The sequence below is a fragment of the Rhinatrema bivittatum genome, chromosome 8, assembly GCF_901001135.1.
Source record: "Rhinatrema bivittatum chromosome 8, aRhiBiv1.1, whole genome shotgun sequence".
Taxonomy (NCBI): domain Eukaryota; kingdom Metazoa; phylum Chordata; class Amphibia; order Gymnophiona; family Rhinatrematidae; genus Rhinatrema; species Rhinatrema bivittatum.
Window position 1 is genome coordinate 148,151,152 of NC_042622.1, and position 24,064 is coordinate 148,175,215.

The 24,064-nt window shown below is 48.2% G+C and overlaps 1 protein-coding gene across 8 annotated transcripts in view; it reads left to right on the forward strand.

Moving 5' to 3' along the window:
* SPDYC (speedy/RINGO cell cycle regulator family member C) overlaps positions 1–18,064 on the forward strand; it is a 276,726-nt gene extending 258,662 nt beyond the window's left edge. For all 8 annotated transcript variants that reach the window (XM_029611412.1, XM_029611411.1, XM_029611406.1 and 5 more), the window contains one exon: positions 17,682–18,064. In XM_029611412.1, coding sequence (XP_029467272.1) covers positions 17,682–17,743 — 62 coding nt within the window. In that variant the 3' untranslated portion in view covers positions 17,744–18,064. The remainder of the gene's footprint in view (positions 1–17,681) is intronic.
* The last annotated feature ends 6,000 nt before the right edge of the window (positions 18,065–24,064 follow it).

The window sequence follows — 24,064 nt, forward strand, 5'->3', positions numbered from 1 at the left end:
ACGAATCGTGACTTGCTGCACCGTGGTGACGCGTTCCTGTTTATCGCAAGCTAGAAACAACACCCCTGGAGAAGACATGGAATCAGCTCTCGCATTCCTCACTGACGCAGCCTCCGACCTCGTCCGTACGGCAGCCAAGGGAGTGTCATCCTCAGTGGCAGCCAGGAGACAGCTCTGGCTACGTAATTGGGGCGGCCCGACTCTTCCTCCAAGACGCACCTCACAGAATGTCCTTTAAGGGATCCTACTGTTCGGCAACGATCTCGAGAAATTGGCTAATAAATGGGGTGCCTCTACCATCCTTACCTCGTCTACCAGAAGACAGGTCGAGGAGGAGCCAGCGTTCTTTTTCTAGACCATCCAGAGGTAGAAACTCTCAGCGCTTCAACCCATACAGGGCTCGCTACCAAGCACCTCGTTCTCAGGCCAGGAACCAGCCCTTTCAGGCTAAGCACAGCAAGAGGAGAACCGGCTCAGGTTCTGGTCCCGGCCGCAATCCACAATGACAATCAACCGACCCATCCGGGGGCAGGCTAACCCTCTTTTTTTTTTTTTTTTTTTTAATTTAAACATTTTATTGACAGGGCATACAGAGGACCAACATCGACAGGTCGAACACAAAGACCCATAATGCGTATTCTGTCAAAACATTTTGGATACCCCACAATCCCCCGAAGAAAACCCAAACCTCCCACCCCCCCCCCCCCTGACAGTCAGAACAGATACACATAAATCAAGTTAATAGTAACGAACGATGGTAATTAAAGTCAAAGTGGAGAAGCACATCTCGAGGTGAGCGATACGAAGAAGTCATTGTTGAGAGTCTAGCCAATTCTGATATGGAGACCAAATTTTTGAAAAAGCTGAGAGGCGATCCCAGTGTATGGCCGTTAGTCGGGCCATTTGGAACGTATGGTGCACTCTACGCTGTAACATGGCTATGGAGGGTGTTGTTTTGTCCTTCCAATGTAGTGCGAGCTCCAGTCTCGCCGCAATAAAAAGCTGCTGAAGAAAACGCTGTGTGTCTTTATTATATGTCTCCAAAGGCAAAGTGAGCAGGACATGCCATGACTCTGCTTGTATATCCAAGTGGAGAAAAGTAGAGGCCCACGCAATGACTGAGGACCAGTAAAGTTGTACCTTTGGGCATTGCCACCACATGTGATAATAGGTACCCACTCCTCCGCAGCCGCGCCAGCATTGGTCAGAGGAAGTGGGTGTGAATCGATGGATCTGGCTCGGAGAATAATGCCATCTATACAACAATTTGTAGCAGTTCTCCTGAATGTTGGCCGAGATAGAACATTTAAACGCCGAGAGGAAAATCAAATCCCAGTCCTGATCGGAGAACTGGTGGTCAAAATCCTTCATCCATAAATGTAGCTGTCTGAAAAGAACTGGTTTTTTGTTGGCTAACAAAACATATATCTTAGATATAATTCCTTTAACAAATTGAGCATTGAGACATATAGTTTCAAATAATGTTGTGGTGAGTCGGAGAGCTCCACAGCGAAGCTGGTGCTTGAGAGCATAATACACACTAGCATACAGTAAAAAGTCAACCTGCTCTAAATGATAATGTGTCCCCAAATCCGCACTAGACCTTATAGTCGCTGCGTGAACAACATCCTTGATACGCACAATCCCGGCATGTTGCCATTGCGCGACAACGCCACCCCCAATAGTGGACGGATAGAGCATTACTAAAGATATGAGTCAACGGGGTATACTTTCCGGATCCTACTAGGGACAATTTCCAACGACACCACACCTGCATAGTGGTCGCTAAGGCAAAAGGCACATAGTCGATCCCCCCCCAGGTACTCCTTGCCTGCCAGGGGAGAGCAGAAAGGGGAAGATGACCAAGACAAGATTGTTCAAATAAGGCCCATTGCGGAAGCGCAGTGGACTTGTGCATAATAACTAGAGCTCTGAGCTGTGCGGCACCATAATATTTTTCAAGATTCGGCACACCAAGACCCCCCTGCACCTTAAATAAATATAGGGTCGACCTGCCCACCCGAGGCGGGCGTCGCCTCCAGATGAACCCAAAGATGAGTTTCTGCCATTTCTTTATGAGCGCCGAAGGAAGAAAGATGGGAATGGTGGTAAAAAAATATAAGAGTCTGGGCAAAACATTCATCTTAACTATGGCTATACGGCCTAACCATGAAAAAGTTCCCCTTTGCCAACCCTCCATGTCCTTCTGTAGAGAGTGAATTAGTGGAGTATAATTAAGGGCTAACAATTGACTGGCCCTAGTGCCTATACGGACACCTAGGTATTTCAATGCGGTTGTCGCCCACTTAAACTGAAAATGTTTCGCTATTTCAGCTGCCTCAACCTCAGGTAAATTAATATTAAGGATTTCAGATTTGTCATAATTCACACGCAGACCCGATACATTACTAAAAGATATCAGTTCTGACATCACCCCCTGTAAGGATGACATAGGGTCTGTTAAAGTGAACATCACATCGTCTGCAAACAATGAGATCTTAAACTGATGGCGACCATGAACTACCCCCTGTACCTCTATAGCATCACGAACACGTGATGCGAACGGCTCCAAAAAAAGGGCAAATAAGAGCGGGGACAGGGGACAGCCCTGACGCGTTCCCCTCCCTATTGCGAAAGCCTCGCCATAACTGCCATTGACTTTTACCCGAGCAAAGGGGGAGTCATACAATTTCTCAATCCATTGTATAAAATAAGCCCCGAACCCCATCTTTTCAAGCGTGGCAAACAAAAATGGCCAGTGAACAAGGTCGAACGCCTTTTCGGCATCCAGAGACAAAAGGACGGATGGTATACCCTCGTGCGGGACATATTCTATGAGGTCTACAATCCGACGTACGTTGTCGGCAGCAAGGCGTCCTGGGACAAACCCTACTTGGTCGGGGTGAACCAGGGCAGGCAGTATAAGATTCAATCTCGCGGCTAGAATTCTAGCCAAAATTTTTAAATCCAGGTTTATCAAGGAAATCGGCCTATAAGAGCCACACAATTCCGGATCTCGGCCCGGTTTTGCAATGACCGATATCCCAGCCGTATTAGCCTGTTTGTCCAACCGCCCCTCCTCCCGCAAGGAGTTAAACATGTCCACCATAGGCTCCGCAAGAGTCTCCTGAAATGTTTCATAGTAGGCCTCTGAGAGACCATCCAACCCTGGGGCCTTTCCTTTTTTCAATAGTTTAATAGCGGCCATAACCTCAAGTAAAGCAATAGGCTTGTCCAGCATACAGGCCTGTTCAGGGGTAAGCAAGGGCAAGACAACCGAATCTAGATATGTCTGGATGTTAGATCCCCCTACCGTCTTCCCTGGGGAGTATAAAGTAGCGTAAAAGTCTGTAAAGGCCTTACGAATGTCCGCTGACGCTGTGACAAGCTGCCCTTTGGGGGTACGCACTTTAGCTATTAATGTTTGAGCCCTGGTCGCCCGCAATTTGCGTGCTAAATACCGGCCCGCTTTACCGCCTTCGTAATACTGTTGTTTAAGAAGATTTAAAGAGTGGCTAATAGCGGCGTCATCAATGGCCCTCAGTGCGTCCCTTACCTTGAGCAGCCTGCCATAAACTGTCAAAGAGAGGGATGACTGATGCTGTCGCGTCAGCGCTTCCAACTCCTCCGTAAGAAGCTGGCGGGATTTTTCCCTTTCCCTATTGCAAAAAGCTGCCCTGGCTATGAAAAGACCCCTTACCACAGCCTTGGAACATTCCCAGACCGTGGTTACAGCCGGGTTGTCAACGAGGTTTGTTTCAAAATATGATTGAAGCTGAGCAGTTACATTACGCACAAAGGTCTTATCAGTCAACAGGCTTTCATTAAGTCTCCAAGCCCTATACCCTGTGTCTGGATCCCGAAATTGGATCTCCAGCCAGATAAGGGCATGGTCCGACCAGGTGACACTGTCGATTCCGACACGCCCAACCACATTTTGCAGGTTGACATGCAGAAATAGGTAGTCTATACGGGTGTACGTATTGTGGGGCTTAGAGAAGAAAGTATAGGAGCGTGATCTAGGGTAGCGCTGGCGCCAAATATCAGTGAGACTCCAGCGTTCCAAAAATGCTGCCCACTCCTGTCTCATGCCCCTGGGGGTTACACTGCCATGTGATGAGTCTAGCTTGGAGTCCCGTATAGCATTAAAGTCGCCCCCTATAATCAAATCCCCCAATAAATGGCGGTGCAAGACTTTATCGATGATCTTTAAAAAAGACCCCTGCTCCGTGTTTGGAAAATATACATTGAGAAAAGTGAAAACTCTAGTACCAAAACGGACATGAAGGAGCAAATAACGACCATTCTCATCAGCTAACTTGAACAGGACCTCATGTATCAATGAATTCGCTACAAGGATACCCACCCCCGCATAACGGGAGCCCTTCGTACTAGCCGCCCAGTGAGCACTGTGATACTGAGGGTTCAATAAGAGGTGTTCATGTTTCTTCCGCACATGGGTCTCCTGTACGAAGGCAATCATTGCCTTCTGCGCTTGTAACTCCTTTTTAAGCAGGAGACGCTTCTGAGGCGAATTCAAACCTTTAACATTTAGAGAAATTAAACGGGTTTCCATTGTAAAGAAAAGTTAGGTGACTCCCACTCCTTTGTGAGGCAAAGTACCCCCATCCCAATAAACGTAACGTTAGGGACTAAGTGCCCTCCCACCAAGAAAAAGCTCCACTTCACCCCAATCCATCCTTGTATAAGTATATCACTGACTGTCAGCTTGCAGAATTTGAACCCAACCCCTGTCTGAGTACTGGGATTGGCCATCTGGGGTGCACTCCTCCCCCTTAGACAAGTTTAGACATCTCCCACCCCCCGCTCCCCAGGCCTTATGATAGTGAAGAAAAATTACACACCTTATAAATAGGTTTGCTGAAAAATCACTCAAACATTGGTTTGTACTATTAAACCTGTAAACGTTTAAACTTTGAAACTTTGAAAACAACCGTCCAATATTAATAACCAGAAGCTCATAGTCCACCCTATTTGCATCTACCAGAGTCTCCCTCTATGAAGACAAATGGCTCCATTTCGCTGAGGTTCTTCTCGCTGAGAGATTAACACACAGATTCGCAGAGGGGTTCACATCCTCACCCCTGGACACTAGTAGACTGTTTGGAGATATCAGACTATCTCTTCAGGCGTTTGCCTCCTTTGGCTGCGCGCTGCCATCTTGGATAGGTGTCTAGTTTAGATGTTGTAGCCGCCATTTTAGGTGCCTGGAAGGAGACTGGCAACTGTGCCCGCTGAAAAGCCTCCGCAGCTTCTTCCAGTGTTTGAATTTTATAAGTAACCCCCTTAACTTGAAATTGGAGACCAAAAGGGAATGTCCACCGATATCGGATGGAACTCTCGCGAAGGTTAGCTGTTACTTCCCGGAGTGCATACCTTTTAGCTAACGTGGATGGCGCCAAGTCCTGATAGACTGCCAATTTGTTGGTTTGCCAATTGATCTCCTTCATCTTCCTAGTTGATTCCAGTACCCGCTCCTTTTGTACATAGTGATGGAAGCATATAACAATATCCCGGGCACCATTGTCCCTTCGCGGCCCTAGTGCTCGATGCGCTCTATCCAGCGTGATATCAGCCTCTGTGACCACTGCGATATTTTGATCAGCGGTGTTCTGATTTAAAATGAAAGCACAAATTTGCTTCGCTACCAGCGCTGCATCAGAGAACACTTCTGTGTCCGGAACCCCTCTGATGCGGAGGTTACTCCTCCTATTTCTATTTTCTAAATCTTCCACTTTGTCAGAGAGAGCCAAGACTTCTTTGTGACAAATGCCTTGCTGAGAATTTAAATGATTGATAGAGTCCCCGTGCTGCTCCACTCGCAAATCTATCTCGTCGACCCTGTGGCCCAACGCGCCAAAATCCTCCCTGAGATCGGACATGGCCGCCATGAGGTCGGCTTTCTGCTGGCGCAGCTCCGCCCGCAGCTCTATGAACCAGCCCCGTAGTTCATCCCTCGAGGGGAAATTAAAACGAGTGTCCTCACCTCCCGAACTCGCGTCAGGGGGCTCCAACAGGCTGTGCTCCGGGCTGGTCGGCGCTTCAGGCACCGCGGCGGCCATCTCAGGATCCTGATCCGCAGGCGACTTGCCGTAAGCAAATTGTTTCAGATCCGCCGTTCGTCGCTTGCATGCCATGATGAGAGCCGGGACGCACTGCCTTTCAGGTATACTGCGAATTTTGCGAGGCTGTGGGTGGAAATCGCTAAATGTGGACGGTAATTAGGCCTGCGGAGAGCGGAGCACTGCCCTCAGACGTCCTCTCTCATCGGCTCCCGAGAGCGCCCCCCAGGCTAACCCTCTTTTACCGCAGGTGGGTCGGGATTACTTCGGACCAGTGGGTCCTCGCCATCATCCGCGAAGGGTATTACCTGGATTTTCTTCGACTTCCGCCGGCCAAGTTTGTACAATCTCCTTGTTCACCTCTCAAGAAGGCGGCACTAGAAGTTACCTTGCAGAGGCTCCTGGCCCTAAAAGCCATAATCCCAGTGCCTGCAGGGGAGATAAATTCTGGGCATTATTCCATTTATTTCATAGTACCCAAGAAGGAGGGCACTTTCAGGCCCGTCCTGGACCACAAGTCAGTCAACCGACACCTACGGGTCCCCAGCTTTCGCATGGAAACTCTGAGGTCTGTCAAGAATGCAGTACAGCCAGGGGAGTTTCTCACCTCCCTAGATCTGTCGGAAGCCTATTTGCATATCCCAATGCATCGGGATCACCAATGCTATTTACACTTCAAAGTCCTGAATCAGCACTTCCAGTTCCGAGCTTTACCCTTCGGGTTAGCCACCACGCCGCGGATCTTTACCAAGGTAATAGTAGTAGTGGCGGCGGCACTCAGGAAGGAAGGAATCCTCATCCATCCCTAGCTGGACGATTGGCTGATCAGGGCAAAGTCCCCGGAGGAGAGCCACCAGGCAACCAACAGAGTTATATCTCTTCTGAAAAGCCTTGGATGGGTAGTAAACTTGAACAAGAGTTCCCTACAGCCTTCTCAGTCGCTGAGTTCCCTACAGCCTTCTCAGTCGCTGGAATACCTAGGGGTCCGATTCGACACCCAGGAAGACAAGGTCAGCCTGACCTCCAAGAGAAGATCAAAGCTCTGGAACCGTCTGCAGGCCCTGCTGAGCGCCACCCGGCCCACAGCTTGGGATTACTTACAGGTCCTCGGCCTTATGGCATCCACTCTGGAGGGGATACCATGGGCGCGGGCTCATATGAGACCATTACAACGCGCCCTCCTATCTCGGTCGAGCCCACGATCACAGAACTACACCACACACCTACCTCTACCAGCCAGAGTGCAGAATCAGATACGGTGGTGGTTGCAGCCCGGCCACATGAGCCGGGGGTCAAGAATGTCCTCCCCAACCTGGACCCTGCTCACTACAGATGCCAGCCTGAACGGATGGGGAGCACACTGCGAAGAACTCACCGCCCAAGGGCGGTGGAACAGAGAAGAGTCGAGGTGGAACATCAACCGACTAGAGGCACGGGCAGTCAGGCTAGCGTGCCTGCGATTTGCCCACAGACTTCGCAACAGAGCGGTCAGAGTGATGTCAGACAACGCCACAACGGTGGCATACATCAACCGACAGGGCGGAACCAGAAGCCAACAGGTATCCCTAGAAATAGCCCCCCTGATGACTTGGGCGGAAGCGAATCTCCAGGACATCTCCGCCGTTCACATTGCCGGGAAGGACAACACCACGGCAGACTTCCTCAGCAGAGAAAGCCTAAATCCAGGGGAATGGCAGCTGTCGCCCACAGCTTTCCAGATGATTGTGGATCAGTGGGGGACGCCGGGCATGGACCTATTAGCAGACAGGTCCAACGCTCAAGTACCCAGATATTTCAGCCACAGGCGGGATCCGCTATCCTAGGGGATCGATGCCCTGGTACAGCCATGGCCTCAGGGGATCCTGCTATATGCCTTTCCTCCATGGCCCCTGCTGGGCACCATTATACACAAGATTCGGCGGCACAGAGGCCTAGTTCTTCTAGTGGCCCCGGATTGGCCAAGAAGACCCTGGTACGCAGACATGAGAAGACTACTGGCAGGGAATCCTCTACCCCTGCCTCCACACAGGGACCTGCTGCGGCAAGGTCCCATCCTACACGAGGATCCAGCTCAATTCTCTCTTAAGGTCTGGCCATTGAGAGGGCTAGACTGAAGAAAAGGGGATACTCGGAGCCGGTAATAGATACACTTCTCCAAGCATGCAAGTTCTCCACATCACTCACGATTCCACCAGGCGCTGTTACAGAGGGGCAGCCCACTACCCTCGGGCACTTAAAGAAAACTACATCTTGTGAGAAAAAGACACAAAAAAATAGTAAAAATGAACTGAGATGTTAAAAGAGAAAATCAGCGATGTGAAGACTCGCCCCCCCCCCCGACGTCATGACGACCAGCCAGCGGCGACCCGATTAACGGCACAATTACACCAGGCGTCGCGTGCCGGGCGTGTGCTCCCCTTCATGCTAACCTTTGTGCTCCTTCTAATATAATTATATTTATGTTTATGTTAATAATTTAACTTTTATTAATGTTATTTAGCTTTTTGCTTTGTTTAAAATTATTTCATTATTGATGTTTAAATGTATTAGACTAAGGAATTTTACTTCCTGCTCATTCTGTTTCATTGTAAACCGGTTTGATATGCATTTTATGCAGGAAAATCGGTATAAAAAAACTTAAAATAAATAAATAAATATATACGGGTCTGGAGAGTTTTTGAAGCCTGGTGCGACACTCACAGCACCAATCCACATGCCGCTAAAATCCCTATCATTTTGGATTTCCTGCAAGATGGCCTTCAGAAGGGTCTGTCCCTCAGCTTCATCAAGGTTCAGGTGGCAGTGCTGTCTTGTTACGGTCCCAGGAGTGACGGCAACATCATTGCCAAACACCCAGATGTCTCACGTTTCCTGAAAGGAGTCAAACACATTTGCCCGCCACTGAAGTGGCCAGTGCCCCTGTGGCACCTCAACCTAGTGTTGGAATTTCTAGCGGGATCCGCCTTCAGACCCCTTCGAGGCCTGTCTCTCCGTGTGTTAACCTTGAAGATGGTGTTCTTGCTGGCTGTGTGTTCAGCACGCCGCATCTCAGAGCTACAAGCACTGTCCTGCCGTGATCCGTTTCTCAGAATCACTCCAAAGGCTATCCATCTTCGCACGGTTCCTTCCTTCTTACCCAAGGTAGTCTCACACTTTCACCTCAACCAAACCATATCCTTGCCAACCACAGAAGGTTTGAAGAAGTCGGAAGAAGGTTGAATACTGCGCCATCTTGACATCGGCCGGCTGTTGTCCAGATACCTGGAAATGTCAGAAGCAGTACGAAAGATGGACCCACCTGTTCGTCCTACTCAGCGGGAAGAAGCAAGGGGAAGCGGCCTCACAGGCAACCATCGCCCGCTGGATCAAAGAAGTTATCAAGGCAGCCTACGTAGAAGCAGGGAAACCACCGCCTCTACGGGTCAAGGCTCACTCTACCAGAGCGAAAGCAACCTCTTGGGCAGAAACTAGGATGCTGTCGCCTGCAGAGATATGAAAAGCGGCGACGTGGTCCTCCCTCCATACCTTCTCCAGATTCTGCCGTCTGGACGTCCAGGCCAGGGAGGACACAGCATTTGCGAGGGCAATCCTAAATGGACCTCGGGCAGCCTCCCGCCCAGTCCGGGAGTAGCTTTTGTACATCCCACTTGTTTTGAGTCCATCTGCTACATGCTAGGAAATGTAGAGATTACTTACCTGATAATCTCGTTTTCCTTAATGTATGCAGATGGACTCAGCATCCAGCCCGGCTGCCAGCATACATGGGGATTCACCGACTCACGGTAAGCCATGTTTTTCCTATAATAGGCCATCCACCCTGTTGGGTGTCGACGCCTTCCGATTGAGAATACTGGCGGTCTACAGCTACTATCAATCGGTCAGGGTAATCCTGTTCATTTAATCGATCGGTCAGCTACAGCTTTTGCAAGGAAGATTACTGAAGTGCTGCACTTCCTGTGGGGGTATATGTACCCGTGCTGACGTCAGATCCATCTCAACTGCTAGCACGAGCACACTATACCCACTTGTTTTGAGTCCATCTGGATACACTAAGGAAAACGAGATTATCAGGTAAGTAATCTCTACATTTTTTCTTCACAGCAGTTTCACTGCCTCCCGGGAGGTTGCCAAGTCCTGGGAGGACTATCCCTCCTGGTTTTTGAGGCTGCCGGAGTTGGGGAGGTTTTGAACCCAGCAACCACTCCGGGCAGGGGTGATACCGGGGGGGGGGCCCGACTCACTCACTCACCCTACTTGGAGCAGCTCCTGGAGGCCGTGGCATTTCGGTCAGGTAAAAAAGAAAAATAAAAATAATTCTTCACAGCTGAATAGTTGTTTACTTACCTTTTTGTGTTCGGTGGGCCCTTGCCTTTGTTTTTCGCCGGGGTTTCTTTTAGTTTTTTAGTTTATTTCATACTTTTTATTTCACACCGTTTTTTCTTTATAATGCCGCGCTTGTGGAGATGCGCGCGCGTCTCTCCAGGGAGAGTCTCTGTTCATCCTGTCTCCCCGGGGGGGGGAAGGCTCATCAAGTTTGCCGATAAAAAAAAAGGGACTCGGCCACTTCGCGCGGCCCCAAAACCTCGGCCCAGATGCTCTCCTGCCCCGGACTCATTTCGCTGCAGTGCTGGAAGTGAGGCACTCCTGTCTATTCTGAGGGTGGCGACACAAGCTATTCAGGGTGCTTCTGACCCGCCTCCGCTGTCGCCGCAGCTGGCAGTCTCTGTGGGGGACAAGCCACGCGAAACAGGGCCATATTTCTCAGCTGAAAGCCTGGAGGAGACTTCAGATTCTTCTTCCTCTTCTCCTGCCTTTTCAGGGGATTTTCTTCGTTTTCTTCGCAAAGCTTACAAATCTTAAGAAATTTCATAAGAGACATAAGTCTCTCATCTGAACAGAGGTTAAAGCCACGTTCCTCTGAAAGGGCTAGTTCCACGGATTTGGGAGTGGGGTCAGCTCCGAAGCGTCCCCTTCGTCCGGGTCTGGATCAGACAATTTTTTCTTCTTCAGATGATTCTGAGCGTGGCTCTTTATCTATCCCGGACAAGTCCTTGCCGGAGGGGGATTTAAATGAAGACCCTGCTTTGAGTATTAGTTCAGACCCTCATGTTGCGGATGGGGATGACCCCAAAGTAGTCCGCCTGTTTAGAAGAGAGGAATTTAGTCCCTTAATTCTAGCAATTTTACTGGAATTGGGTCTCGAGGCTCCAATGAAGGATTCTCTGATGGGTGGCATTGACCCAGTGTTGCTTGGCCTTAAAGGTCCCACGACATCATTTCCTTTTCATCTTTCTCTCACTGCCCTTATATACTGGGAGTGGGATACTCCTGAGTTGGGGCTTAAGGTAGCACGAGCCATGGAAAAATTGTATCCATTACCTGAGGAAGCTTTGGAAATTTGAAAATTTCCTAAGGTGGATGCCGCTGTTTCAGCCATCACTAAGAAAACTATTCCAGTAACTGGGGCTACGGCTCTTAAAGATCTCCAAGATCGTAAGCTGGAGGTTCAGCTTAGGCGAATTTGAGGTTTCTGCTCTTGGTGTGCGGGCGGCCATGTGTAGTAGCTTGGCTTTGCGAGCTGGACTAAGATGGGTCCAGGCTTTACAAAACAATTCTTCCTTCTCTGAAGAGGAAGTTGCTCAGGCTGGTAGACTGGAAGCTATAGTTGCTTATAGTGCAGATGCTTTATATGATCTCATTAGGACCTCGGCTCGCTCTATCGTTGCTTCTATATCGGCTCGCAGACTTCTCTGGTTGAGGAATTGGTCCGCAGACGCATTCTCCAAAGCTCAATTAGAGGCTTTACCCTTTAAGGGAAAATTATTTGGTAAGGAATTGGAAGATTTAATTTTGTCCCTAGGGGAAAATAAGATTCACAAATTGCCAGAGGACCGTCCTAGACCTAGAAGCTCTTTTTCCATCTCGCTCTCGTTTTCGGTCTAACAGAAGATTTTGTTCTTCTCGTCCGTCGGCTCCAGCTAAACAGTCTTCAGATAGACAACAGAATTGGTCTCAGTCCTTTCATGGCCACCGCTTTGATAGACCTGGAACTTCCCAAGTCTCAAGAGGCACAAAGACTGTCCAATGAGAGAAGGCCGGTCCTTTCTCCGGTTCCCGTCATAGGGGGCAGGCTGTCTCTGTTTTATGGAGAATGGGCCAGATGTACGTAGGATCAATGGGTTCTAGCCAAGACTCGCTACAGCGTTTAAACGACCTAGGAGCTATAGTTCCAGTTCCAACATCAGAACATCGGGAAGGTTGTTATAGAATTTTCTTCGTCGTTCCCAAAAAGGAAGGAACCTTTCGTCCCATTCTCGATCTCAAACGGGTCAACCGTTGTCTAAGGATTCCATAGTTCCGTGTGGAGACTCTTCAGTCTGTCATAGCTTCGGTTCACCGAGGAGAATTTCTAGCATCTCTCGACCTCACCGAAGCTTATCTTCATATCGGCATTCGATCCGATCATCAGAAGTTTCTCAGGTTTTGTATTCTAGGGCAACATTATCAATTCAGGGCTCTCCCGTTCGGATTAGCCACAGCTCCCAGAACATTTACCAAGATAATGGTTGTGGTGGCCGCTCAACTCAGGAAGGAGGGCCTGTTGGTACATCCGTACCTGGACGACTGGTTGATTCGAGCGAAGTCGGAATCTTTGTTGTTATACAATCAACAGGGTAATCAGCCTTTTGCAATCTCTAGGCTGGTGATCAACGAAGACAAGAGTCACCTATTACCTTCCCAATCTCTGGAGTTTTTGGGTGCACAGTTCGACACTCTTCAAGGGATAGTGTTCCTTCCGGGCATTGCCTTCTCAAGCTTCAGTCACAAATTCGAGACTTAGTCTATTCCTATTCCTTGTGTGCAGGGCCGGTGCAAGGGTATTAGGCGCCCTAGGCGAAACGTCAGCTATGCCGCCCCCCCCCCCCGCCTCCACACACAATTAACTTACATTTTGCATTAATGAAAATAAAGAAGTCTGTATTTATAACAGAACACTTATTTGACATTTTTATGCCATGTAAACCATTGAGATGATTTGTCTTATCGATGGTATAGAAACTTTTATAAATAAATAAAAATAAATAAAATAAACATAAACCAAAGCTATACTTGTTGCTCAAACAAAAAAAGCAGACACATCACATAATATTAAATAATTAAAATGGCAGTCAATCAAGAAAAATAAACTTAAAAAACCATCTTTACTTACCCCCTCCAGCAGCTCTCCTACTCCTCTTCCATGCAGGCTGTAGTACACACCAGAAGCAGCAGTAGTGGCTAAGCTCTATACTCATGGTCCTCTTCCTTAAGGCCCATGTCTCTCACAACACACCATACCAGTCATGCCCCCATGACAAGTTTCTGTCTCTCACACACCAATCATCTCCCAAACAGTCTTTGACAAACACACCAGTCACCTTCCTGAACAGTTTCTCTCATGCCATACACACATACAGGCTTCCCACTCCCGTGTTCCACTTACATATATGGGCTTCTCACTCTCATAATCACTTTCTCTCTCTCACACACACTCACCAGTCTCTCACTCCCATGCTTGTTCTCTCCACATGCACAGGCTTCTCATTCCCATAATCACTTTCTTTCTCTCACACACATACACAAACACACACACCAGTCACCTGATCTCTCTCATGCATACACACACAGGCTTCCCACTCCCATGTTCTCTTTCAGATATACAGGCTTCTCACTCCCATGCTGTATCTCACACACTCCCAGCTTTCTCACTCCCATGCTCACTCTTCACATGCACAGGCTTCTCATTCCCATAATCACTTTCTTTCTCTCACACACATACACAAACACACACACCAGTCACCTGATCTCTCTCATGCATACACACACAGGCTTCCCACTCCCATGTTCTCTTTCAGATATACAGGCTTCTCACTCCCATGCTGTATCTCACACACTCCCAGCTTTCTCACTCCCATGCTCACTCTTCACATGCACAGGCTTCTCATTCCCATAATCACTTTCTTTCTCTCTCTCACATACACACAAACACACACCAGTCACCTGTTCTGTCTTACATATACAGGCTTCTCCCTCCCATGCTGTGTCTCACACACACCCAGGTTCTCACTCCCATGCTCACTCTCTTCACATGCACAGACTTCTCATTCCCATAATCACTTTCTCTCTGTTACACACACACACACACACACATACACCAGTCTCTCTCTCATTTCCATGCTCGCTCTCCAGGTGCACAGGCTTCTCATTCCCTGAATCACATTCTCTCTCTCTCACATTCACATACACACCAGTCACACAGTCACCTTACCAACCAGTCTCTCTCTCTCATACATGCACACACACACAGGCTTCTCACTCCAATGCTTTCTTTCACATACACCCCCACAACACCAGGCTTCTTACTCCCATGCTTTCTCACATACCCAGAGTTCTCACTTCCATGCTTTTTCTCTCTTTCACACACACACACACACACATCAGTCACATCCCTGACTGTCTCACACTCTCACACATCAGTCATCTCCTTGAGCAGTCACTTTCATTGTCTCTCACATATGCACATACATCAGCTCTTTTCATTTTACCGGGGCAGCGGCTGAGCGCGGCTCTCTTAATTTTACCGGGGCAGTGCCGCCCCTGGGAAGCTGGCGCCCTAGGCGACCGCCTAGTTCGCCTAGTGCTTCCGCCGGCCCTGCTTGTGTGCGGGATTACTTGATAGTTTTAGGTTCAATGACCTCTACTCTGGAGTTGGTTCCCTGGGCCTTTGCGCACATGAGACCACTTCAGTCTGCATTGCTTTCACGCTGGAATCCGGTTTCGGAACTATACCACCTTCTCCTTCCTCTTACAGGGACGGCTCGTTCCAGCCTAGATTGGTGGTTAAAGACAGCGAATCTGCAACGACGTGTACCGCTAGAGATTCAGGAATGGACTGTGGTCACTACCGACGTCAGTCTTTCAGGCTGGGGGAGCAGTATGTCAGAATACATCTGTTCAGGGTCAGTGGTCCGAAGAGGAAGCGCAGTGGTCGATCAATCTTTTAGAGACCAGAACAGTTAGTTTAGCCTTAATCGCTCTTCAACCTCTCCTTTACGGGAAGTCTGTACGGGTTCTTTCCGACAATGCGACCACGGTAGCGTACATCAACCGTCAGGGAGGAACCCGAAGCTTCCTGGTAGCTCAGGAAGCACAACAGCTGATCGCCTGGGCGGAGCAACATCTGCTCAGCATCGCAGCCTCACACATTGCCGGGGTGGACAACATTCAAGCCGACTTTCTCAGTCTGCATCATCTCGACCCAGGCGAGTGGGAACTGTGCGAGAGAGCCTGTTAAATGATATGCAACAGATGGTCCACTCCGGCAATGGATCTCATGGCCACATTTCAGAATGCCAAAGCCCCTCTGTTCTTCAGCCGCAGGAGGGAAAGAGGAGAGCGGAAAGAGTAGATGTTCTGGTACTTCCTTGGCCAAGGGATGTTCCCTCCCTGGCCTCTGATCTTGGTTCTGCGTCGGATAGAAGTTCAACAAGTCAACGTTGTCTTAGTGGCTCCGGAGTGGCCACGCCGACCGTGGTTCGCGGACCTGGTCAGACTAGCACTGGACGGTCCCCTTGATTTCGAGATCTTCCCTGCCTTCTGTCTCAGGGTCCGGTTTGTTTGGAAGAGGTCGAACGCTTCTCTCCAGCGGCATGGCTTTTGAGAGGCGTCTGTTAAAGAATAAAGGTTATTCAGATGCTGTAGTGACTACTTTATTGCGTTCTAGAAAACCTTCTACATCTTTGGCTTATGCAAGGATGTGGAAGGTTTTTGAATCTTGGTGTAATGAGCATCAAGTAGATCCAGTTCACTCTTCTGTATCCAATATTTTATCTTTTTTACAAGATGGATTAGCCAAGGGTTTGTCCTGTAGTTCTTACAGGTACAAGTGGCAGCGCTTGGATGTTTTTGAGGTAAGGTTCAGGGATTATCCTTGGCTGTGCATCCGGATGTAGCGCATTTTCTCAAAGGTGCGCAACATCTACATCCTCCATTTCGGAATCCTTGTCCTACTTGGAGTTTGAATTTGGTTCTTAGGGCTCTGTGTTCGGCTCCCTTTGAACCCCTTAATCATGCGACTTTGAAGGATCTCACATTGATCTTGTGGCCATTTCTTTAGCTCGTACAATTTCAGAGTTGCAGGCCTTGTCTTGCAGAGAGCCTTTTCTTAGAATTTCTGATACAGGAATTTCATTACAGATTGTACCATCTTTTTTACCTAAGGTAGTATCTTCTTTCCAGTTAAATCAGTCCATAGAGCTTCCGGCTTTTCCGTGTTTAGATCATTTGGATCCTTCCTCTAGGGATCTTAAATTGGATGTATGACGAGCTCTGTTGCGTTATCTTGAAGTTACAAACAATTTTCGATTGTCTGATCATTTGTTTGTTTTGTGGAGTGGCCCTCGCAAAGGTCATAAGGTTTCGAAGGCTACGATTGCTCGTTGGTTAAGAGACAATTCGTTCAGCTTATCTTCTAGCTCGTCGTGACCTTCCTGAAGGGTTGAGAGCTCATTTACTAGGTCACAGGCTACCTCTTGGGCAGAATGTCAGTTTCTCCTCAGGAGATTTGTAAAGCAGCGACTTGGAAGTCGTTGCATACTTTTGCTAGTCATTACCGCTTGGATGTTCACGCTCCAAGTTCGGCAGCCTTCGGAGAGAGTGTTCTCCGAGCGGGACTCTCTGGGTCCCACCCTAATTGAATCAGCTCTGGTACATCCCAGGGTCTGGACTGATCCAGGTACGTACAGGGAAAGGAAAATTGGTTCTTACCTGCTAATTTTCGTTCCTGTAGTACCATGGATCAGTCCAGACGCCCACTCTTTGTCTGTGTATTATATTTATCTTTTCGGAGAGTCCGCTCATTCACTGTTTGGGTGATTAAACCGCCTTTTCATGCTGTCTATTTTTCTTAATATTTTCTTGTTTATTCCCAAGATTTTATTTTTTTGGGATTCTGCTTCCATTTAGGATTTGTGAGTTGGAAATTCGTTCTCCTGTTTAGATAGCTAGTTAATATGTTAGTAGTTAAATTTCTGCTTTGATACTGGTCAATACTGATTGACTGCAGGTGGTGCTCCAGGGTATACGTCGGAGTCATTAGAATGTTTTCTCTGCCTCCCTCTGCTGGATTGGTGACATAACCCGGGGTCTGGACTGATCCATGGTACTACAGGAACAAAAATTAGCAGGTAAGAACCAACTTTCCAATGTAGCATACAGTATATGGATGCTTTGTAGGAGGGGAAGGTGGCAGGGATATGGGGGTTACCCAAACTAGTTACCTTTTCTCTTAAGTCTGATAATAGACCAGAGGTTTGTATACAACATTAAGTGCCCACCTGCGAAATCTGGAAAGCGTTGCACTCCAGTCTGCTGCCTGGCATGGCAGATGTGTAACTTGAGGCTGGAAGTAACATATTTAATGGTGTCTGGTAGCACTATCACTTCCTGCTCCATAACTTAATAGCTTTGCTGTAGTCTACAGGTGTGTGTTCTCAATGTTTGACTTGGGCATTAGATGGATATATGCCAGAAAGTTAACGGGTTCTCTCTTAACTTCAGTTCTGCAGGAGCCGCTGGTTGGCCTCGAACCGGGTGGGACAGCCATCGAGTGGCACTTGTAGCAGATTCAGAACACAAGGAAGAAGGGCTTTGGTTTATTTTTTCCTACTTCTGTGCAAAGCAGCACCAGATTTCTCGCATCTGCTGTTCACGCATCCCATGGAAATTTTTTTAAGCTGATAATTGTGGATACTGTGAGCAGAACGGGGGTGGGGAAAGAAAAGTCAATTCTGTACAAATTTATTTAAGTCTAACTTGTTAGAATATTTAAATGTGTTTCTGGTCTTTTATTTTTCTTATTCTGTGTCTGTGTATATAAAACAATGTAAATGTTAAAATAATGAAGTAGGAAGATCGTGAATAAAAGAATTTGGGTAAAGATGGCTTTTTTGGTTTTAGGCTTGGTGCCTCTCTTGCATTCAGCAAGTGGTGAACAGAAAAATTATCCGAGATCCCAGGACAATAGCTGAATGGATAAGATGATCACCTCTCCCCCACCCCCATTGCTTTTAAACTCTTACTTAATCTTACAGGTATTAGAACAGACTTCCATAAGTAACCTTTAAAGGAGATAAGATACAGTTTTGGTCTGACAGGTTTTCTCCTTCGGACTTCTAGCTCAATCAGAGCTAGCCTCTTTTGGGGTATGAGTAGAGCATATACCATGAGCCTTCCTTCAGAACTACCTGGGGTTTCCCTTATTTTACATCCTCACCACTTACAACCCAGTCATTGCAGTGGTAATCCTTAGCAAGAATGTTATGCATCAGAGTGTACTCTAGAATCCTGCAATCTTTGACCTGAAATAAGACCAATAGGTATTAACAGTTGTGAGGTCTCTTCATCCAGCCAAACTAGTCCATCTATGGGTTGGAAGGCAAAACCATGCATATGGAGATAGACTAACTGGTTTACTGACTTTCAGGCCAATGCAATATAGTTTGCTCAGCCGAGCACACTGTTTAACATGGTTGGCCACGGGTTTTGGCTGAGCATCCACAACCCCTTATTCGGTAAAGGGATTAATGTGTCCAACCTCCCCACCCCTGCAAAACTTTTAGCACTCATCACATGCAAATGCATGTTGATGAGGCTATTAGCTATTCTCCCCTGGTTAAAAAAGTAATGTGCGCCCAACGTGCACACTTTTACTCTCAAATTAATGCCTGCCCAGAGCAGGCATTAATTTCTGAGCTGCCCAAAAAGTGTACAGAAAAGCAGAAACACTGCTTTTCTGTACTTGCTCTGACTTAAGATCACCACAGTATTAAGTTGGAGGAACAGAAATAAGAATATTTTAAAGGGTACTGGTGGTCAGGTTAAGGAAAAGGATGCTCAATTAACAAACATCCATTTCCTAACCTGTGGCTGTGCACAGGTTAGGAAAATGGACACTTGTAAAATTGAGTGTCTTTTCCTAACCCAGTGACAACCACCTCACCTAGTTACCCTCTGCCAAGGAGGTGCTAGGGGTGCCCATTTGTCCCTAGTGCCTCCTTAGCAGTCCAACCCCTCATTTAAATATTTGATCGGCCGCCCAGGAGAAGTGGCTGGATATGCGTCAGGAAAGCAGGTGCTCAACACTGAGTGCCCATTTTCCACACATCTATTGGATCGGTCTGATTAGCCTTTATAGGCTTTATACTGACCTCAGCCTGCCAGCATTCTATCTCCAGCAGATGGTTGGCAAGCACCCTGTGCTATGAGCTGAGGCCTGTTGAAAAATTTAAATGGGAGCTCAAGGTGAATGTCTTGTATTCCCTCCCTTGGCTGAGCACAGCCAGTGGATCAGGGGGCTTCCAGTTTGGAGTTTTCACCAGCTATAGTTGCTGGAATTGCCCCTATTTTCCCTCCCTCTGATTTTTTTTCTCCTCTTCTGTAGTCTCTTCTCCCCTTTAAAAAAAAAAAAAACCAAAACCTTCTCCTAATCGCTGTAGCTGTGCTTGTTAAAACATGTGTGGTTTAATAAAGATGGAATAATGATTTGCCATCTGAGGCAAGAGAGGAAGTGATGGTGTCTCTTCTGGGCATGGGAATTGCACAGTTTGCTGTGTGGATTCTGTTGTCAGCTTCTTTAAATCATGGGGAGGAGAGGGTGAGGGCAGCTCATGGAGGAGTCTGCCCTGGGAGAGCTGTATTGATAGGGTTGTCTGCAGGCCATTCCTGGGAACCTTGAGAAGGAAATAGCTTAGAACAGAGGCCTCCTACGCTGGTTCCAGCAGCCTTAGACATTACCCAGAAGAGCTGCAGATGAGACTGCTGCAGAGTTGAAATAGAAGCTGCTCTTCTTGTTTCAGGTTAAGATACCTCTTATGGGTCTCAATTCCCATGGTGTTTGTGTAGTGTTTGCATTGGCCCTTTCCTGTAGGGTAGAGTGTAGCTCCAGGTTTCTCCTGCAGGATTCCTTCCCCCAGGAACTCCTGGAAGTCCAGAGCAAAAGAATGAGAAAAGTAGAAAATTTGGGTGGAGAGAAAATCCTGTGCTTTCAGAACTCACTTTTGGACCCTTAAGGTTTTAAGGGAAACTGGCAAGGAGAGACAGTCGGGAGGAAGAATGTTTGCTAGAGAAGAGGATAAGTCAGCTTTGGTTTGGAGGTTCCACAAAGAGGAACTTTCTTTCATAGTTTCACAGTCCCTAAGAATGTTAGACATTGTGCAAAAAAAAAGGGCTAGGAGTCTTAACTCAGAAGACCCTCTAATGTTGAGCTTTGAATTGTTCCTTAAAGTGTTTCTGTGATGTAGATGATGATTTACTCTCTATAATGGAATGCCCCAGAGTTAAAATTTAAAAGGGGTAAGTCTATAATGATGCTGTATCTGTTCCTGGCGTAGAAAAGGGCAAAGCTTGAATTTTCTCATGTGAATGCAGTCATTTGTGCTGTTACTAATAAGAACTTCCTGTGGAAGTACTAGAGGCTTGAGTAGCGAGACATGGAAAGAGTTGTGTACTCCCAGCGTAGATTTCAGACTGAGCTGATAGATCACTGGGCCAATGCGTCTAGCAACTGGAAAAGGCCCGATATACCTGGGAGCGAACCGGTGGGAGGGGAGCTTCAAACGGATATGGCGGGTGCTCAACCATACTTTGCAGACCTGCTCCTGAATTCCAACCGGGTGACAAAGGGCATCTGAGGATTTCTTGGCACGTGTGGCCGCTTGGCGCATTTGTTGATTAGTGTGCATGCATAAGGCCTGAAGGGTGTCCTCAGTTGCCTGGGCTGCTGGAGAAGGCACCATAAGGGGAATTGGCAAAGGAGGCCGTGGCTGTCTACTGTACACCAGAGAAAAAAGGGAGGCTCCCGTGGCTTCAGCGATGTGAGAATTGAGACAATTCGGCCCTCGGGAGCAGTTGGGCCCAGTTATCTTGCTGGTCATTGGAATAAGCATGGAGAAAGCACTTGAGGGAGCGATTCAGCCGCTCGGCTTGGCCATTGGCCTGGGGATGGTAAGCAGTGGTTAGGCTAATGGAGAATCCGAATTTTTTTACATAGTGAGCGCCAGTAGCAGGCGACAAACTGAGGCCCCATATCAGAGACAATGTCTTTAGGCAATCCATGGAGACTGAAAGCATGGAGAAGGCACCTGAACTTGCACATCTGTTCTGAGGGCAAGGTGGGAAGTGGACAAAATGGAGAAGTCGTCCATGACCACCCAGATGATAGTGTTCCCTATTGACATGGGAAGGTCCACCATGAAATCGGTGGACAGGTGAGTCCAGGGTTCTTCGGATGCAGGCAGAGGCTGCAGCAGGCCCCAAGGTCGGCCCACAGGAGGTTTCTGTTGAGCACACATAGAATAGGAGTCTACGTAGGCACACTTAGTAGTGCTGTAGGAGGAGTATAGTCCAGGTGCGTCCAGGATAGCCAGCTACTCTAGAATCATGTGCCCATTGTAGCACTTTCTCATGAAGCCTGCAGGGCACCACTGTTTTTTCCCTGCAGGCACTGTCACTGTGGCAGACAGAGAGATACAGGCTGGGTCTATAATATGCCGAGGCTCATCTTGGGAATCCTCAGGTTCGCATGAACAAGACAAGGCGTCAGCCCGGAAATTCTTCTCGGCTGGACAAGATCAAAGTCAAATCAATTAAAGAATAGCACCCAGTGGGCCTGGCGAGTGTTCAAACACTGGGCATGCCGGAGATCCTCCAGGTTCTTGTGGTCTTGTGAATATCGTGAGCCGATGGGCGCCCTCCAGCCAGGAGTGCCATTCCTCAAGAGCAAGTTTGATAACAAGTAGTCCTCGATCCCTGATGCTATAGTTTCGCTCTGTGGGGGAGAACTTATGGGAGTAGAAAGACAAGGACACAGAACCCCTTTTGGGGAATGCTGACTCAACACCACCCTGGCTCCAATAGCAGAAGCATCAGCTTCAACGATTTAGGGGCGGTTCGGGTCCCGGAGTCGCAAGCAGGGTCCTAGCAAGAAGGTGTCTTTCAGCACTTGAAAGGCCACAATAGCCTCTGCGGTCCATTTCTTAGTATCACTTCCCTTACGGGTAAGGGCCGTGAAGAGTGCGGCAACCAGAGAGTAATTGGCTATGAAGTGGCAGTAGCAGTTAGTAAAACCAAGGAACCGCTGAAGTGCTCTGAGGCCCATAGGTCAGGGCCAGACTTGGATGCTTCGTAGCTTACTGGGGTCCATGGAGAAGCTATGTTTGGAAATGATATATCCCAGAAAGGGTAAGCTCTGCTTCTCAAATAAGCACTTTTCTAGCTTGGCGAAGAGGAGATTCTCCCGCAGGCGCTGCAGCACCATGCGGACATCCAAATGATGAGTAGCAAGATCCTTAGAGATGTCTTCTAGGTAGGCGACAACCTTCACATAGAGCAGGTCACAAAAGATTTCGTTGATCATGCATTGGAAAGGCCAATTGGCATCACAAAGTATTTGTAATGCCCATCCCTGGTATTAGACTGTCTTCCAGACATCTTCGAGACAGATATGAACCAGGTTGTAGGCTCCTCGTACGTCCAGCTTGGTGAAAATGGTTCCCCTTTGGAGGTGATCAAACAACTCATTAATCAAAGGCAGAGGGTACTTATTTTTGCAAGTGATGGCATTCAAGCCGCGATAGTCTATGCATGGATGTAGTGACACATCCTTCTTGGTGACAAAGAAGTCTGCACTGGCAGGCGACGTGGAGGGACGAATAAAGCCTTTAGCCAAGTTTTCACAGATATAGTCTCACATAGCTCAGGTACAGACAAGGGGTAAGTCCTGCCCCTAGGGGGTGTGGTACCCGGTAATAGGTCAGTGGGGCAGTCGAATTCACGGTGTGGTGGGAAGATATCAGCCTTCTGCTTCGAGAACACATCCCCAAAGTCAGCGTATGGGGCAGGGAGGCCTGAGACAGTTACTGCCAGCAGGATTACAGAAGATGGTTCCACTCTCCTGCGGCAGGTGCAATGACAAGCAGAACTCCATTCAGTAAGTTGTAGGGTCTCCCAATCAAAGTGGGGAGAGTGGTGCTGAAGCCATGGTAACTCGTAACACCTCTGGATGAATGGATTTATCTACGATGAACAACTCTACCTCCTCCTCATGCAGAGTTCCAGTGAGGAGGTGGCCAGGAATGGTGATTTGAGAGATCCTTCCAGGTAGAGGGTCGCCATGAATGGAGGCGATGAGTAGTGGTTTCTCGAGGGGAAATGCCCAGGAGCTGGGCTAAATCTTTCATGAGGAAGTTCTCGCTGGCTCCTGAATAGACCAAAGCCAAGATTTGGAAGTATCTAGAGTTCCAAGTCAAAGCAGCCGGTAGTGTTAGCTGGGGGGGGCTGGAGAGGTAGCGCCCAAATTCAGGACCCTTACTGTACTCAGGCCAGCGAGTTTTCCCAGACAGATGGGACATGAAGACAAGTGGTGTCCTGCAGCTCCGCAGTACAAGCAAAGCCCGAATGCCTCTGCTTAAGGCACTCCTCGGGGTTGAGGCATCCACGTCCCAGCTGCAAGAGTTCCTCGAACTTGGTAGATGGCAAAGCTCCACTGGTTGCCGGGCTCACTGCAGATGGCGAGTGAACGTTCCGCAGCGGGATGCCAGGGTACCTGAGCTTCCCAATGGCGCTCCTGGAGGTGGTGGTCTATGCGACCCGTAAGGTCGATGAGATCCTCTAAAGAGGAGGGCAGTTCGCGGGCTGCAAGCTCATCTTTGAGTTGGGGTGATAGGCCATCTAGGTAAATGGCTCAGAGGCAATCCTCTTGCCAGCCCAACTCTGTTGCAAGGGTCCGGAATTCTATAGTATATTTGTTGTGCTCAGTGACCTAGCCGCAGATGCAAAAGATTTGAACAAGCCATAGCCTGCCTCCCTGGATCATCAAAGGTCCAACGAAAGGTAGTCACAAAGCGTGATAGTTCCTGGAGAAGAGTCCGCACACTCCCATAAGA